Genomic DNA, 18,697 nt, shown 5'->3' with positions numbered 1-18,697 from the left:
TTTCAGCTTTGGAGTGTTTGTCAATTGTTCCCTTTGCACTCGCCACCTGCGAACACAACTTTCATCTGCAGCAAACTTCTTTCCAGCCGCACGGTTGCCATGTTCGACTGCAGTGTTGAATCTGGCAGTATATGACGCGCGTGGAGTACCTCTTTCTGACATGAGTAACTGACTAAATTCTAAGGCTGATTAATTGTTTTCAATCCAGTTGTTTGGTACTGTGCATTTAAACTACAGGATAGGATCGAAAAGTTATTAGGATCAAAAATCGCCTAACGCTGATTAGCTGTAAGTGTTTTATTGTGCTACGTATTAGGGAACTTAAGCACCAGACGTTTTTCGGGCGACTGTGACGTCTAGCGAGCATGGGTATGAGGGCGCCGTAGTTCCTGCCAAAATCCAAACTTAAGCGTAGAGATATTTTTGCGACGGCAACCCATTTGAAACCTGCCTCGAAAGCTTGAAAAAAACCTGTAAAAAATGTCTTTTCGTGAAACAAGAGAGATGCTGTTATTAGCGTATGATAGTAAAATAATTTCTGATGAAGAATTCTTGGTCATGTGGGAGAGCTGCCGTTCCAAGAACCCTGATTTTCCGTACAGTTCGTATGCAAGATTTGATCTTGAAAACATTCACAAAACCGAGTGTTTGGCAGAGTTCAGAGTCCAAAAACAAGACATTCCTGTGCTGGCAAACGTTCTTCAACTACCAATGAACATCCGTTGTCCACAAAGAACAATCTGTGATAGAATTGAAGGTTTATGCATGCTACTGAGAAGGTTTTCTTATCCTTGTCGCTATTCAGATATGATCAGCCGATTTGGAAGACCAGTTCCAGAGTTATGCATGATTACGAACGAAGTCATGGACAACATTTTCAGCAATCACAGCCACAGAATATCTCAATGGAATGACGATATTTTGAACCCTCATTTGTTACAGGAGTATGCTGATGTCATACATGCAAAAGGCGCCCCACTAGAAAATTGTTTTGGATTCATAGATGGGACAGTGAGACCGATCACTCGTCCCGATCAACAGCAAAGAATTGTGTATAACGGTCACAAGCGTGTTCACTCGTTAAAATTTCAGTCCGTTGCACTACCAAATGGGCTCATTGGGAATATGAGTAGTATAGGGCGTCTCCATAGGAAACAAAGGGATGCCGCCATCAATTAACATAAATAATAAAGGTTCAAAATGGCCTCTAAGTCCCATAGGGAGGATTTAAGATGGCGTCTAAGTCCCTTAGGGAGGATTCAAGATGGCGGCGGAGACGTCATCGAAGATGACATCATTCAAGATGGCGGTTTAATATATTCATAATATGAGGGTGCGGGTGGGGAAAAAAAATTAGTTCACGGCCTCCCTTAGAGGAATATAACCTGTACTTATATGTTCATGTAATACACATGACAACACGATGAGATGTATATTTATGTCAAGACCTCACTTCCCATCCATGTGGGAGATGTTACAACACTTTACACATGCGCAGTGTGAGATGTCTGTCAGAGACTTTACGCATGCGCAGTGTAAGATTTTGTCTGACAAAGATGGCTGTTCGGGGCTGCCTGAGGCTGCCCAAGGCTGCCCAAGGCTGCCCTAACCTCTAGGGGATTACATGAAGGCTGCCAGAGGCTGCCCAAGGCTGCCCAAGGCTGCCCTAACCTCGAGGGGATTACATGAAGGCTGTCCGAGGCTGCCTTAATCTCGAGAGAACTAAAAAGAAATCACAAGATGTGTCAATACGTTCCAACCCGGGGTCTTCTTTGGCATATCGATGACATTTTAGACACCATAGAGAATGAAGCAGACGACGACGATCTGAGACGTATGTTAAAAGAAGATTACACATTACCTCCTGACGAAGACGATCCCGAGTATTTGGAAAAGAGAAATCGTGTCATGGATGCATTGATGGATTTCATCAAGCTTTTAAAAGAAAGAGAAATGAATCGCGAACCCTGTAATTGTCCAGATTGTCAAGATCATTAAACCAATCAGATTATAAATAGATATGTAATAAAGTGTTTGAAAAAAGTTCAAGTCTCATTTCTTAGTGACGATGGCTTTCCGCGAGGATTTAGAGCGTGTCTTAGAGTATACGAGTCCCGTTTGTCCACATACTGTGTATACATTTCATGTGAATAACGAAAAAAAAGACAGGTCGGGCGAGTGTGTTACTTCACCACATTTTGGGGTATGAACAAACATCGACTGAAGAAGGGAGATACTGGGTCATATCGCAGGTGAAAGACTATGACAATGTGTTTGTTTTTTTTTTTAACGTATTACGTCTTGTCATGGAGAAACTAGATGACTTAACGGCTATGAAAACTACCCAAGATTACATATGGTATTGCCAAGAAGGTATTCACAATCGCATTTTGGAAAAAGTAACACACTATGCGAGTCCTAAAGGAGCACAGAAGCAAATGTGGATGTTTACCCATTGGTTTGATTTTGTGAAATTGGGGGACAACCTTCGTCATCATGGTCACGACTTTGAAGATATCATGTCTGCTTACAACGCGTTTCACGTGGGTGGATCATCTTACAGACAATGTATTATTCGGTTGGTTACTGACATCGAGGCTATGACAGAATTTAAACACTGTTGAAAATGGTATCGCTTACACCATAAAAACCGAGGTATTCTTAGAAATTCAGCTAGTTTCCATAAACATGGCTTGTGACAGAGAGTGACCGTGTTGGATGCACATGTCTAAAAGGGGCAAGAAGACACGACGCCGTCGCGTGTTAAAAGTGCGTCGCCTTAAGGGCAAGATTCGTCAGCAAGCATCGAAACATGCATAAGATGTGGAAAGGTATCAGAAAGAAATTCAGGAGTTGAAATTACGGGAGAGACATCGTGACATTATATTCCACGATGCCTTGCGATACATTTACCACCCCTGGCAGACGGCTTTTTTTCTTCATTTCATGAGTTAGATTATAGATAAGACAACCCACATGTAAAATCTAATGCAAAGTTTATTGTTATATAAATGGAGTACGATAAAAATGAAAAATGTTAACATTCATAAAAAAGTCAAATTGGTTTAAAAGGACCAAAATTTCATCCTCGGGATCTTGATTATCTAAAAAGGTCCATAGCGTAAATAAAAAGTTGTAGTAATCCATAAAGGGATACTCATTCTGAGAAAGTTGAAAAAAATCTAGCGTTACAAAAAGGATGATTGAGGAATACAATCAAGAAAAAATGTATGACATTATGAGTATTTCTGTGGTAATTGGTAGTTAACTATATATAATCCTCTAATATAGGTGGCGCTACATCTTCATCATACTCGACGAAACCAAAACTTATTAAGGGTATAATATTATAAATATGGATGACAATCATAAAAAACCTAAACTGATTAAAAAGGACACAAATTTCATCTTGGATATCATGCCACCATAATAATGAGTTTAATGTTTAAAAAAAATCCACAATGTCTTCCAATGGAAATTCAGTCCAAAAATAAATTGTATAAAAATTAATTTAATGGTTCAATTTAAGAAAGGGAAACACCATATAAATGTATGGGAAAAACTGGCCAAAAAAGTAAGTTCGAAGGTGGTAGCTATAGATTGATAACACTGTCGATGTATGCGTCTTTCGCAACAAGGTGTAGCTGTAGCATTGTGCATATTGACGTTGATTTGCGTTAAACAGATGAAACAATCATACGGTCTGCCATCTTCTTCCACATCTTGACGTGCCAGTCTTCGAGATCGTCTTACAGGAGGCATCTAAAAATACGACATTGTTAGGAAAAAGTCGACTGAAAAAAGTAAAAAGGAAATCACTCGTAACGTACGTACCTTGGTCAAAAGTCCAGCCAGGAATTTTATGGTCTAACTCCGAAAATGACACACTTCTTTCTTAGATTCAAACGCTACGCAAAAGTGTAGTAACAAAACGATACCGCTACGTTTTGTTGGACCATTCCATTGATGACCTTGAATATACTGAATGATCGAACTACACCAATCACAGATGGCGTCGTTTTAGAATTCACCAATCACCATGCGGGAAAACAAACAGATTGCCAAGAAGATTAAGACAGAAACACAAGTCAAAAAATATGGTTTGGTATTCGACAAGCGGGTACTTCATGTAGGAACATTTAAATCGTATCCCTACCGATATGCCCAGTTTACAGGATTCGATGCACAAGACATTTTAAACATTGAAATACTTATATGAGAGATATTCAAGCCAAGACACTTTAGCGTTTTTTCCCTTTTTATTACTTTTAAATAAAACAGTTTAAATTGTTACAATTTAAATCACATGTCTGTGTCATCCTTACAAGCGTTTCATACCCTCTGTGATATTATCTATCCATTTTCTAAGAAAGGCTGTTCTTTGATCTACCCTGCGAATCATTTCTTGTAGTTCCTTTTCAATATTGTCTTGCCACTCGTGACGTGAAGGACATTTGCAAGTAAGTGGATGGAATGGACATTTTCCTCCTCTGTCCTTTTCCTGAGCGGCGGCATCCATGCGTTAACGTACGCGTCTAAAATGAAGTGTGACGATAGAAGCGCCGTCTGTAAACTGAGCCAAATTATTATTTTCCGACTCACTTATCTGTGTTTCCACCACATCGATGTGATTCTTACGTAACTTGATGTAATGAATCTGCTTGGATTCGTAATAATAATTTCCTTCCAAAATTGGTTGGTAGTATATTTGACGTATAAGATCAGTCGTCTGATCTCCCATGCATACTGGAGCACAAAGCGAGGAATACATATACAAGGTTCGTGGGTAAGGTAAATTTAAGTAGGTGCTTCTCTTAGTATTGATAAAGATCCAGTTCAGATTGCTAAGAAGAAATCTATGATATTTCTCCGCAAATCGGTCTTTCCATGGGATCTCATATCTGTAATACGCCAAACTGGATGTAGTAAGCCTCCTATCATAACTCCACACCGTACCACGTTTGGTCACTGTGAGATTATGCGCCGGTCGTGATACATTACGATTCTCTTCAATAGGACCACTAACAATAGAACGATAACGCACTGTTGTTTTTTTTCATCCAACCAAACAACTCACTCATGTCTCGAGGTAACTGAAAATAGAGACCGTCACAAACTTCTTGATGAGTTATATCAGTCGATTTTACCTTGTCTGCTGTCACAGTAATCGTTTCTTTATCCTCGTCCCAATCACTCCAAATTGTGCGCTGTGTCCTGAAAAAAAATGACTCCCCAACGCCGAGCACATTTTCATAATACATTTTAAACGTTCTTCATCAAACAAGGATTTGAGTAAATCGTGAACTGTTTCGATACGATGTTGTTTGATGTCTCCATACGTGACATTGTAAGTCACTTTATGTTGTATATCCCCAGTGGCTACTTTAATTCGTCCTGTGGTTAGCAAGACATCATCGTCTTTTAATCCTTTGAGGTAACTGGACACCTTAGAATTGTGTGGAAGCGAAATACTACTCAATCCCACTTCCCACTCTCCTTCTAAATCGATGGGTTTGTCTAATCGATTTTTCCAAGAATTGTTTTTGTTGTCTGGAAAATATTTCAGACTCCCATCATTACTGGGTAACGTCAAGTAAAAAGTATTACCTGACATGATGTGCTCTCGATAACGACACAACTACAAATGAACTGGAGACACACACTGTGTTGCATTTTCACAAGTTTTATTTCATCATTGTAGAGGTGTTACAATTTTGTTTTAAGTTTAACTTGCATGATTTGCTTCACAATTTGCTCGGTTAAAATCTTCTTGCCTGGAAACTTATCGATTCCGGCTACCATCTTATGATCTGCAATATGTTTGTCAGCAAGTGATTTAGCTTTACTGTAATCAATATCGTGCTGTTTGGCTAATCTATCAAGACGATTAATTCCTGGATCACCACGTTTTAATTGCTTGGCTAATTTTGTACCTGCACCCATATACTGGTATCCGGGCCAATGAAACTCGACACCTAACTTTGAAATCCATTTCTGAATATCAAATTTTCCTCCTCTCTGTCATTTCCTTTTAGCCTTAGCTCGGACAGTTCTTGCCCCTCCCTTTGCCTTTCTTCGACTTTGGTGTTTCGTCATCTTCAAACACTTGATACGGGTCATAACCTCTCTTTTCCCAAGGTTCCCAGCTACCAAATTCTTTGAGTCGTTCCAACTCCGTGCGATGCTTTTGCGGTGTGGGAACAGAAAGTTTTCGTTTCGTTTTTTGTATCTTTTGGGATGGAGCTGTGAGAAAAGGAATGTTGGACGTTCCTGGTTTTGCAGGGGTGACGGGTTCGTTCTTGATCCCCACAGGTGTGACAGGTTCCCCCTTGAGTGTCATCTGAGGTACGGCGGCTTGTCCTTTCATATTTATGGATTTAATGAGTTCTTTTAACAATCCCTCTTGCAACCCCTCCATGAGATTACCATCATCGTCTCGAGGTGGAGGTTCTACACCCCCGGTGATAGGAATCTATCTCAATTTGTCAGTAAGCTTGCGTTCTTGCATTAACAATTCTTTCACCACAGGTTCTTTTAAAGCAGCAGGAGTAGATGTATCTTCTGATAACAGTTTTGCTTTGGCAGCCACGTGTGCGGCTTTGTCCAGAAGAGTACTTTCAGTAATTTTTCCCTTGTAATATTCTACCAAAGCTCAAAACTCATCGGGTTTCACCATTAAGAACGTCTCCATAATCGCCACAAGGGTTCCACCACACGTATACGCAACCACCGAGACAGTTGAGCTATTGTGAGTCTACACTCGGTTGAATCCTTATAGTCACTGTCGTCGTCGTCGTAGTTGAATTGCAAATCAAACTTTATACCCGTGTTCACTTCGTTTATACCCTCTTGCACGGTGACAGTCATGATCTCTTGAAACACTGACAGAACGTGTCGTTCATACCACTCCAAAAGCTACCGCCTGTTTGGTTCACAAGTAATTGACGCCGCTTTCTTAGGCCCGGTTCATACGTCGCACTTCTGCCGTGTCGAATTCAATTAAGTGCGGCAGAAATGCGACAGCTGATTCATACGTCGAATTTCTGCCGAATTTAATTCTTTGAATTGATACTGCGGTGCAGGTCCGTCAGCGGAAAAATGTTACAAAGGTTACGTAACTAGACGTAACTATCTAATATGGCGGACGAAGATACTAAACGGAGGCTCTTTATTTTGCAAAAGTTTTTGAAGGAAGGCGAAGGAGGAGGCTGACAATGCAACAGTATATGCTGCATCGTCTTCAGGAAAAGCATAGACTAATAATTCAACTTTTGCTGTTGATTGTTCTCATTTTGTCTCATCAAAATGCAACACAGGTTTATCGATCCTGTCGCCGACTACCAAGAAGTACAAGTTGGTTGAATATTGTTTGGCACCAATACTCGGATGCTAGGTTTAAAAAGTTGTGCAGAGTATCAAGAGCAACATTCCAGTTTATTCTCAGTCGTATCGAACATGACCTAGAACGAGAAACAGTCACTGAAGAACCTATATCAACAGCTTTCCGGTTAGCAATCTGTTTGTACCGCCTTGGTAGAGGCGACTATTACTTCACCATTGCGGAGATGACTGGTTTGGGAGTGTCAACTGTATGCGGTGTAGTGAGTGAAGTGTGCGGGGCAATTGTTGATAATTTATGGAAAGACTGCGTGCAACAACATTTCCCAACAAGTGAAGCACAGTACAAGGAGAAAGTTTTAGACATGGAGCAATTGTGGCAGTTTCCATATGCCTGGGGCGCAATCGATGGATGTCATTTGCCTTTAAATTGCCCTGCTGGTGGTGCAGAATCGCGGAAAGAATACCATAACTTTAAAAACTTTTATTCTATTGTACTTATGGCTATTGTTGATGCTAAATATAGATTCATTAGGGCTAGTTGTGGGTTCCCTGGGAACTCTCATGATTCAATAATTTTTCAGTCTACTGAACTTTGGGAAGATATTACAGAGAGAGAGATAATACCCAATCTAGGTAGAAATGTTAATGGAGTAAATGTCTTACCTGTTATCCTTGGAGACTCTGCTTTTCCATGTAGAAAATGGTTACTGAAACCATTTACAAATGCTATACTTACTCCCCAACAACGTTATTTCAACTATAGGCTAAGTAGAGGGCGAATGGTGACAGAAGGAGCATACGGGCAACTTAAAGGCAGGTGGAGAATTCTTCTGAGAAAATGTGAAAGCAGACCAGGCGGGGTCAGATTGGCTTCATTAGCCTGCATTGTTCTCCATAATGTTTGTCTTGACAGAGGTGACACTATTTCACAAAAGCTTGATCTGACAAGAGATCCTTCCACAGGAGAATTAAGGGATAGAGCAACAATACGAAGACTTCTACAAATGAGGAACTGCCCAAAGATAAGGGACACTTGCCCACAGGCAACCCGTATTCGAAATGCTCTTGTAGAAAAGTTTTGGAGAGAGCAAGAGGGACATGGGGTATGTTAGATGTTTCTTGCAGATGTAAAGTAGTTGAAAACATTTTAACCCAAGAATTGTTCAACTATGATAGTTGATTATTGTGACACAAAAAAAGCCTTTTTTGTTCATCTTGAATCTGTCTCTTTTGATCATTGCTATTTACACTGATTACCTGTTAAAGGCTTCCACGCTTTTCTTCCTTGACAGTCATCCAATGTTTTTATTTGCCCTGATTTTTTAACCCTTAAGTGCCCAAGGGGTCTCCCTTTGACGAGTAAAATTGTCTGGCGTTAGACAGAGTAAAATCTATAATTCACTATTGGGCATTAAAGGGTTAAAGTAATTAATGATATCAAGTTTTTGTTTTGGTTTAGTTGCAGTAAAGTTATGGGATCTCTCAAATTTGAGTTATTTTCTTGGAGCAAAACTTGCCAGCCCTCAGCTTTCATGTTACTGAGGGAAATACCTCGTGTTTTTGTCGTTTCAACTACCGGTAATGTTAGAATGTTGAATGGTTGTAATAAATTTATTCCATTTTCATATCCCCTTATTAATGGACCATATTGGTATTTTCAGTATTGGATTGGAATTCATGAGCCTGTTGCAAGCTAGTTCCAGTCCTCCAGTCCAATACCTTGGATACAAATGTGGCCTATTTACCCATACCTTTGTAATGAAGGTTTTTTGAATGATTTCAAGGGGCAACAAAGAAAAACTGTTTATTGTTTTCACTCCCAAGTACTTTGATAGCTTCTGAAGATTAATTTTGCTCACTGCATTATAATAAATAGTAGCTATGGTAATTATTGCTATTGCCAAATAAAATTAATGAAAAATGCATGCTGTTTGTTATTTGAAATTTTAATGTGATCCCTGGGACAGGGGGGAGGGATATTCCAGATTTTAAGTGATGGGAAGGTACAGTTTAAAACAAATTAAAACTTAAGATAATCTCTGGGGCTTTAGGCAAAACCCCAATGAATTCCCTGTTCTAGAATACACCAATTTTGATATATTTAAATTCAGCCTAAAACAATAAAAAAAAATAATAAATCCTGAAATCATGAATTTGAAACTCCCCCAAATCAGTTCTTAGTTGAGACACCTTCCCATTAAAAATCTGAAGTCCCTCCATCCCACTACTGGGTACATTTCTAATTGTATACATACATCTTAATAATGGCATAATATAAAACATTTCAATACATACGACAAATATGCAAAGAGAGAGCATGCATAAACACTACAATTTGAGTGAGCATTGCACTTGTAACAGGAAGGCACCTTTTTAATTTATAAATATTAGTATAAAACAATGGTGCAAAGTAACTGTTCTTCACTTAAATAAGTCTGTATAAGGCAATTTAGTAATAAAAAAATTAATGAAAGTTATGTTTTACAAACCAAATTATAGGAAGAAACGAGAAAAATAAACTGTCTTGTCGCTTATAATCTCATAGGCTGTGGTAGGTTGGCCAAGTTGGGTAGGTATTCGCCTCATCGCCCCTGGGTTGTTGATACATTTCACCTGATGCATGGAGACTGTAGTTTGGAACTCTTTCAGTACCAGCCATCACTGAACCTGTCGGCTGATGGTACATATGACTTGGCCCAGGGGAATTCAGTGCGGGAAGATTATTCATCGACATGCCTTGACTTTGAGCAGTGAAATTAGGGGTAAATGCTTGACTCCCATTACCAGACATAAACAATTGAAATAGACGCATTTCATGCTCTCTGGCTCGTTCATTTTCTTCCCGAAAAAATTTCCGAAGGTCAGCAGTAGTGTCCTGTTGGGACATATCTTTCAGAACCTCGACAACAGACGTCATAATGTCTTCCTTCTTTTTCTTTTCCTTGGATCTTTTTCTGGGGACAAAAAGGTTTTTGCCTTCGTCCTCTGGACTGGTTTCAGTACTCGCCGAGCTCGAGGCATTGCGATTGGAGGAAGGCTACTCTGCAAGCTCTGGGTTGCAAGAATCTCTTGACTGCACCAAGGAAAATAACTGGTTGAACCATGGCCCATAACCACGATCTTCTTGAATTCTTTTAACACCAGTCGCCGTCTTGATAGTCAGTGCAAGTTTCTTGCACTCGGCTACACAACGTTTAAATTTTGTTCGCATTTGTCCAGTCGAGAAGGGAAAACTACTCGAGCCTGTGTATCGCTTCTCGACTTCCTTCAGCACTTGAACATACACTTCGTTGTTTCTGGTGTTTTTGGAGTTTGTGAAAATCAGCTTCCTAGAAAAGTTGTCGTTGGAGCAAATAACATCTACCATGTCGGCGACGTGACAATCTCGCCATTGCGCTTTTCTGCCTCGTCTCTTTTTGTTCGGTGGGGCCAAATTTTCATTGTCAGACAAAGAAAAAGAGCTTTCTTCTTCTGAATCTGAAGTCTCTTCCCTTCGTGACGCCATCTTTTTATAGCTAGCCTCAGTCTACGCATGCTCAATACATTAACATAATGTATGAATTAAATCCGACACGGCAGAAATTCGACGTTTGAATCGGTGTCGCATTTCTCTCGGATAATGCAACAAGACTAGTCGAACGTGCGGCAAAAATGCGGCAGCCGATTCAGACGTCGAATTTCTGCCAAATTTAACTCGTGGAATTGAATTCGACACGGCAGAAATGCGACGTATGAACCGGGCCTTAAAGAGTTCCTCCGTTTACCCAACTCTCTCAACATCACCCTATATTTCTTGAGTTTGGCAATGGTGGGCGGTGATAAAGGTATCTTTTTCTTCAACATGTTCAACGTGAATTTGATCTTTACTAGCGTGAAGTAATTTTTCCATACGACGCTTTCTATTTTTCTCTTGTAAAATAGATTTTAAAAAATCCATATTTCTCTTGAAACTATTAATCATCGCTTTTTCTTTGTAAGAGCTTCTAGGCCTTTTTTAACCCCAAACGATGCAGCTCCTCCAAGGGCACTTAAACCCAATGCTTTACCTCTAGCAATGAGGGCTCGAATGAGTGCCACTAATGGTAGGATACCTCCTTTTTGTCCTCTTTTGGTTAGTCTTCTTTTCACTCTTCTTCTCCTTCGGGTTGTGGGCATACTGCGCTTATGACCAGGCATCTTTCTTATTTATTTCTCTCTGTAACAGCGTACACACCCTTCGTGTCGTAACAAGTGACTTAAAAGTCTCGTAGAATCTCTACTTGCAGGGTGTACGTCAAATAACAAATAACCATAGGGTCTGTCCGTACATGCATTATATATATCCATAACAGGTAGCCACTTGGTCGGGTATATCTGTAGCAGTAAGGTGCGCAACGCCACTTTATCTCTAGGATTTTTAAAGGCAATAATGTATTGCGCATTCCTAGAGATGGTCTTGGCATATTTTCCTTGAGGGAACATGTCTTGGCAGAGATAACACACGGTGACATTCATGTGGTGAGAATATTGTGTGAAATATTGTTGGCTGGTGAAGTCATGACACCCACATTGCTTGCGCGTGCTGTGAGATTGGCATTTTCTGTGGTTTTGATACCCAAATCCAGTTGGACAAAGCTTCTCGAAAGATCGATGAGATCTGATTGTCGTTCCACGTACACTTGGATAGGAGTAACACTAGAAGTCTGAGGTGGTATTTTGACATATCGGTACTTTACTGTAGAAAGATCTGTAGGTGGTATTCTAAAGAGATCTAGACTTGAATTCTGCTCTGCCCCTTTGATAGACATGGTGATGTGTCTGTTTCAACGTCTTCTGTGTTTATGCACACGTTGTCGTGTTCCTATTTTCTTTATACGACTTGTGAGAAATCCTTCTTGTTGCTGTTCTTTTCTTCTTCTCTCTATACCTTTTTAAGATGGAAGACACAGGATCTGTCGGTGATGCTGTGCCTACACCAATGATAGGATCACTTTGACGTACAGTGCTGATGCGGACCATGTTTTATTCTCCAAAAATATCGTTCAACCTCTTGGCAACTTTTCTCTTCAATTCATTCTTGAGCGCTTGGGAAGCCCCTCTCTTTATACCTCGCGGCACTTCTGATGACGAACCCTTTTTGACACTGCTTTTAAGGCCTCCTGCTACACCTTTCACAAAATCTTTAGCCATGTCTTTGACTCCGGCACCTATTTGAGGATCACCCCAGGATCCGATAAAAGGCAGTGGGGCATTAGGTGAGGGGATCTGCCTGCGCATGAGACCACCACCTCCTTGTTCATTTGGCACATACACTTTAAAGCATCTCAAACTTCCTCCTCTCATGATGCGATCACCGCAAACACACAATTAACTTTAAATCTTTTTTATTAATCCAACTGTTATATTTGCTAGGGTACCCTTTCCACTTGACAAAAAATTTATCCTTTTGTCTCTTTAATACTTTTTCCACTCGAAAATAAGTCGCTTCATCTACATGTACTTTTTGCAAATCCCACACATAAAATGTGCCTTGTAAGGGCGTGTCATCCAATTCTTGCACTTTATAGGTCGTTACCATTCTGGGTACAACTTTACGAACTTGAAACACTTCTTCCGTCCATCCTGGTAGATACCCTTTCTTAAACGGTCTAAATTTTTTACTCAATTGGACTTTATCGCCTACTTTAAATGCAGGCTTTTTTTCTTTCTTAGTCTGATATTTCCCATACAAATTGTTCCACACTTCTTTGGCATTGAATGTGGTGACTTTAGCTGGTGTGGTTTTAATACTCCTGTGATAGGTGCGATTGTATTGATTGACAATTTTGGGCAATATGTCTACATATTTGAGTGTGTTGGCAGCCGTGAAATAGTGATACAATTTCGATTTAAGGGTTCTATTAAATCGTTCGACGATACTGGCTTTGGCATCTCCATGAGTAGAAAAGTGATGAATCTCCTGTGTTTTCATCAATGATTGAAAGGTCTGATTGTAAAATTCTTTGTCTGCATTTGTCTGCATCTGTCTGTAACGTCTGAGGTTTCCTTCCTTTGGCTTCCTTGAGTATTTTTGCAAACGCAACCGTCACATCTTTTCCTGTTTTCTTTTTAATCGGCCGGGCCCACGCGTATTTGGAAAAGGCATCGATCACGACCAATACGTATCGGTATTCCTTGTTCTGTTTGGACAGGGTCTGTACTTCGATCCAATCTGCTACCCATTGTTGATCAATGTCGAACACCACCGCAGGTAAAAATTCTCCTCGTCAACGTCTGGGTTTGTGAAGCGTGTACGCCAATTTTTTCTCTAATTCTTTTTTACCTTGAGCAATAGTGATCTTCTGAGCTTTAGCATACGGTGCCACACCACCCAAACTACTGACGACACCGGGTTTGTCATACAAGTCGTCCCTGACATCTTTCTTAATGTTCTTAACCATGATAAATGACACCAAATTTTGAAACAATGGTAGGTGACCCAATACTTATGAAGGTACTGCATATACAATTGATTCCACGTCTTATATGTATACTTCCCATCATAGTATCTCATAAACATCATCAAATGAAAGATACGGTCGTGTAGTGGATGTAGGTGTGGTTTCACGACAAACTTAAACACCTCAACTTCCATGTCTTCGGGAACCCATTGGTAAGGGATTTTATGCGGCTCATCCTCTTCGTAGACTAAACGTGTGATGCGATCACAAAGCCACGACACCACTCGATAATGTAAGTAGCATAGACATTGACTCCACGCAGTAGGCATGATGAACTCGTGATTTTTTTTCATCGCCAACCCTTTTTATAATGCTTGACATTATCCATAATGCCTTTTAAAGCCTGTTTTCCCAGAAGTTTACCAAGTGTTCCAAAACCTGGTGCAGGACCGATAACAGCATACTTGCTGCATAAGCTAATTTATCGGTAAGAGAGGGACCTCTACGAAGAATTTTCTTAACCCTACTCACAGAAGCACCCCCACGTTGATTGCGTTTTCTTCTTTTAATCAGTGACTGTCTTACACGCCTCATGATTGACACAGACAAATGACACAGTGTTTTTGGTGATACAACTTTTATTTATTTAACCATATTATCTTCTAAAAACTGTACATCACAAGCAATACATTCTAAGTCTTTATCCGACAATCCTAAGCGTCTAGCTAATTTTCTAAACTTAGGCATACCGATCAACCAAGCGATTTCAACATGATCGTCCATAGACAATGTATCTAGCTTTGTGTTTCTACCCATCAACCGTGCGATTTCAAGATGGTCTGTACTTATCCCATCTACAAAAAAATTAACAAAACTTGGAATTACAACTAAAAAACATGTGTATTTTTACATCTGGTGAAAGAAAAGTTTGAATGAACACTATGCCTAAAAAATTAATACATTTGACTCATTACTTTCTTTGAAGTAAAGGAAAAAGGGCTTCTAATAAATCAGCAAATGTCATCTTGACATCTAGTCCTGAAATAAATCATTCACATCCATCCGTAAGAATTTGCACTGACCTCTTGTTGTGTTTAAATCGCCACCAGGTAAAAAGATCACAGTTATGTCGACTGCATCGCAAATACATTTTGCCATAATTTGTTTCTGATTGAGTCAAAGACAATGTGGGAGTCATTCCACATTCGCACACCATCTTGTCGATTCTGTCCAGGGTGAACCAGGGGTGACCCTGTCTTTGACATTCATAGTAATAATGGTTGTAATCACTGAGATTACAAAATACTTGGCAACGGGCGGACGAGCAACGTAGGAATACATCGTCACAATCTTCTTTTTTAGATTTCAATACGTCCATCATGGTCTGGTGGATCGGACATGGATAACTGACTTCCACACTGTCCAGTAACTCATCCAAGGAGGAATACTGATACGTATCTGTAGCAAAATCCTGTGGAATCTCGCCTTCTTTTAGCACGTCTACCTCGGTCTTCTCTGTCGTCGATTCTGTCTTGATAGTTTCTACCAGTTTGTTCAACTCTTTCAATGGCGGCTGTGACTTGGCAGGCTTTGATTTAGGAGGGATACGGTGTTCTGGTTTCATATAATCCACAGCTATTCGTGGCTCATTCACATCAAACTTGGTTGGTTCTCCTCCAAAATTGTCATGCATCGGTGTATCAGGAACGTTATCTTTACCTCGGAAATCAGGATCATACATAGGCAGCGCATCAATGAAAATAGTACCCTTCAACTTATTCTTGGCTTCTGTTTTCTTCTTGTTTTCTTTTTTGACATAAGGATGATTCTTCTTGGTATTTGACGACATCTTGTTCCTTGCTTGCTTGCTTGCTTGCTCACCACTCTACGAGAAAGAATAGTGATTTCCTTAAAAATCTGCTCTACTTTTATACATCTTAGTTCTCTTGTTTTTGAATTCTACCTACTCATTGGTTACAAACTGTAGAACTTTGATCCTGCATGATTTAGCAAAATCTTCTCATTGGCTACAACCTGTAAATTTTTTTATTTAGTTCTCTAGAGATTAAGGCAGCCTCGGACAGCCTTCATGTAATCCCCTCGAGGTTAGGGCAGCCTTGGGCAGCCTCAGGCAGTCCGGGCCATAACCATTTCTGGATACTTGATGACGTCACCAACATGGATGTCGTAGTGGGACATCGAGGAAACTCACTTATTACTTTATTCGAGCCCTAGCGACTTAGTTCCCTACCCATATCCCATGAAACCTTGCAAAATTACAGAAGACAAGCAATTACACACAACAAGCAAAGAACTGATGGTGGTCGCGATGACGAGAAGGGAAAATTCAGATGAAAAGTCGGGTGGAGGTCCATGTTGCGAAGGGCTCGATCGAGGAATAACCTCTATTTAGTTGAGGTTTTCAGGTATGCAACATTTTTTTTGATTCCTAAAAAAAATCTTTTAAAAAACTAGAATAAATTTGCTTCCAATTTGTCAAAATTCCAATCGAGTGCACAAGGTTTTTGCGCGAGTGCACGAATGTTGAAAGTCTGTTAGTCTGCAAACTACCAGACGGACTCCTTTGTTCAGATCCATCGGATTATCGTGTAAACCATAAATTTTAACCATACGTTGTGGCCGGCCAATTTAAAGTAAAAGGACAGGTATTTTTCGGACCTTTATAAGCCTACATTGTGAATTTCAGATCAGGCCAACAGCATGGATGAACACATTCAGTATCTCGAGACACTTTGTCGTCTTTGTGGCACAAATCTGCCACGAACCTGGGTCAGTGCTACAAACAAAGAATCTTTTAAATCGGAGCTCTGGATGAAATTTCGAATCAATGTCGATCTTGACATCAGAGAGATTCATTCAGCCAAGGCGAATGCACACTAAAAGATAATTTCAGGAAACCACGGATCTAACACATAAATGTGATTATCCAGCGAGTAAGTTCTCCTTCGCGCAAACATAAAACAGAGGTATTCGTTCACTGAGTTCTCACATCTTCAGGTATCGTATCCGGGAAATGTGCGATAAGAGCGGCATGAAGATGAAAATAAAGAAATCACATTGGTGGAAAGCCTTGCCGAAGTGTCTCTATTACAGCACTCCGGAAACAAAGGTTGGAGTTTAACTACACGAACTGATGAGAGTGAAATTTTCTTCTAAAACCACAAGGGACTTGTCTGTAATTGTGAAACTTGTTTAGAAACACCGCTCGTGCTTTCACATTTTGCAGTGATTACCTAAACAAACTTTCTATACAGGGTGTTCAAATCAAAGGGTAATTGTAAAGGACATATTATTGCTGACTAAAAGCTGTAGGACCGAATTTGTAGTGTTCTGAGACCTAGATTCTCCCGCGAATCGATCAATAGCGCGCAAAATACCTTGTATGATTCTCTTGCATTGAATTTGATCATGTGTATTCGTCTTAATATAGATTGTGACTACTTGATTTTATTTTATCCCACTCATGTATTTATTGGCGTTTATTTTCCAGGTATCATAATTTCAAGATCAAAGCTCCACGTGGAACACCGCTTGTTATTCAAAGTGAAGACGACAACACGTATGACTCGCATGCACTGGCTTGTCTTCTTCCACGAGAAATGGAACGCATTCCAGAGGCTCTACAAGAAGTCCAGATTTTCAGCATTTTTCTAACCCTAACCCTAAGCAGAGAAAATCATACACTTTAGGAGATGTCAAAGGGCAGCAGATCGGCACGGTTCAGCACTTTCTAAACATACAGCTGCATGCTTTGCTTCGATGTGGCAAAATAACCAAGAATTGAAGGGTAAGTTACTGTTTTCTTGCTTTACTGTTACTTTTTCGTAAAGGCTTGATGGACTGAAATTGATAATGTCTATTTAAAAATCGGAGAGAAGCAAGATATTGTCTTTCCTCGACCTATACTGGAGAGAAATGAAATTGTCCCGATTCCTCGATCTCACACCTCACTCGTCCCAATTGTTATCAGTGCGCGTTATTTGGTTCAACCTTATTTAATTGGTTTTCTTGTAACCCAAAATAGGGAAATCAACGGAGAACGGACAGTAACATCGAGGCCAAGCTCTACCCAGAAGTTCTCCAGATACAAACAGGCTGGCGGAGGAGCTTTTATTCCTGTGACGCTCTTGGTGGAAGGATCACAGCGTTACAAAGAATTTGTGCTAGAAAGAATCCACTTTACTCTTCCAGAATGCGCGAGTATGTCGAGGACATGCTTGTTGTATGTTTGAAATAAACGACTATTTTTAATGATATCTTACTTCTAGTCCTTATAAGCGAATTTTGTTTCAGCTTACAACCGCATTACAACATGGCCGTCACAAAAAAAAATCAGCTTCTTATTGTTTCCAGCACCTCTCGGCCAAATTTGCTTTGTTTTGGTTTTGATCTCACCCAATCACAAAGCTCGAAACCGATATCCAGAAATGGTTATGGCCCGAACTGTCAGGCAGCTTTCATGTAATCCCCTAGAGGTTAGGGCAGCCTCAGGCAGCCCCGAACAGCCATCTTTGTCAGACAAAATCTTACACTGCGCATGCGTAAAGTCTCTGACAGACATCTCACACTCCGCATGCGTAAAGTGTTGTAACATCTCCCACATGGATGGGAAGTGAGGTCTTGACATATATATATCTCATCATGTTGTCATATATATTACATGAACATACAGGAACAGGGTACATTCCTCTAAGGAAGGCCGTGAACTAATTTTTACCCCACCTACACCCTCATATTATGAATATATTAAACCGCCATCTTGAATGATGTCATCTTCGATGAAGTTTCCGCTGCCATCTTGAATCCTCCATAAGGGACCTAGAGGCCATCTTGAATCCTTTGTTATTTATGTTAATTGATGGCGGCATCCCTTTGTTTCCTATGGAGACGCCCTATACTACTAATATGTATAGCCC

General features: G+C 40.1%; 2 protein-coding genes and 1 long non-coding RNA gene across 4 annotated transcripts in view; 2 read left to right on the top strand and 1 right to left on the bottom strand.

The window, feature by feature from the left end:
- Positions 1–480: 480 nt before the first annotated feature.
- LOC149048532 (uncharacterized) overlaps positions 481–18,697 on the top strand; it is a 19,138-nt gene continuing 921 nt past the window's right edge. The window contains exons 1-2 of one of the 2 annotated variants that reach the window (XM_089198806.1): positions 481–1,141; positions 10,391–10,396. In XM_089198806.1, coding sequence (XP_089054932.1) covers positions 481–1,141; positions 10,391–10,396 — 667 coding nt within the window. The remainder of the gene's footprint in view (positions 1,142–10,390; positions 10,397–18,697) is intronic. The other variant, XM_089198805.1, reaches the window with a different exon arrangement.
- On the bottom strand, positions 14,393–15,806 carry LOC149048534 (uncharacterized). The gene has a single exon (XM_089198807.1). It carries the CDS (start codon positions 15,607–15,609, stop codon positions 14,809–14,811), a length of 801 nt encoding a protein of 266 aa, XP_089054933.1. The 5' UTR covers positions 15,610–15,806; the 3' UTR covers positions 14,393–14,808.
- Positions 16,031–17,957, top strand: LOC149048533 (uncharacterized). Its single transcript, XR_016184533.1, has 4 exons — positions 16,031–16,186; positions 16,779–16,890; positions 17,272–17,568; positions 17,806–17,957. It is a non-coding gene; the product is annotated as an uncharacterized LOC149048533 (long non-coding RNA).

This window comes from Pocillopora damicornis, chromosome 3 (genome assembly GCF_964200805.1).
Source record: "Pocillopora damicornis chromosome 3, jaPocDami1.2, whole genome shotgun sequence".
In the NCBI taxonomy this organism is placed as follows: Eukaryota; Metazoa; Cnidaria; class Anthozoa; order Scleractinia; family Pocilloporidae; genus Pocillopora; species Pocillopora damicornis.
Note: the sequence above shows the minus strand (reverse complement) of the source record. Positions and strands in the feature narration are given on the sequence as shown.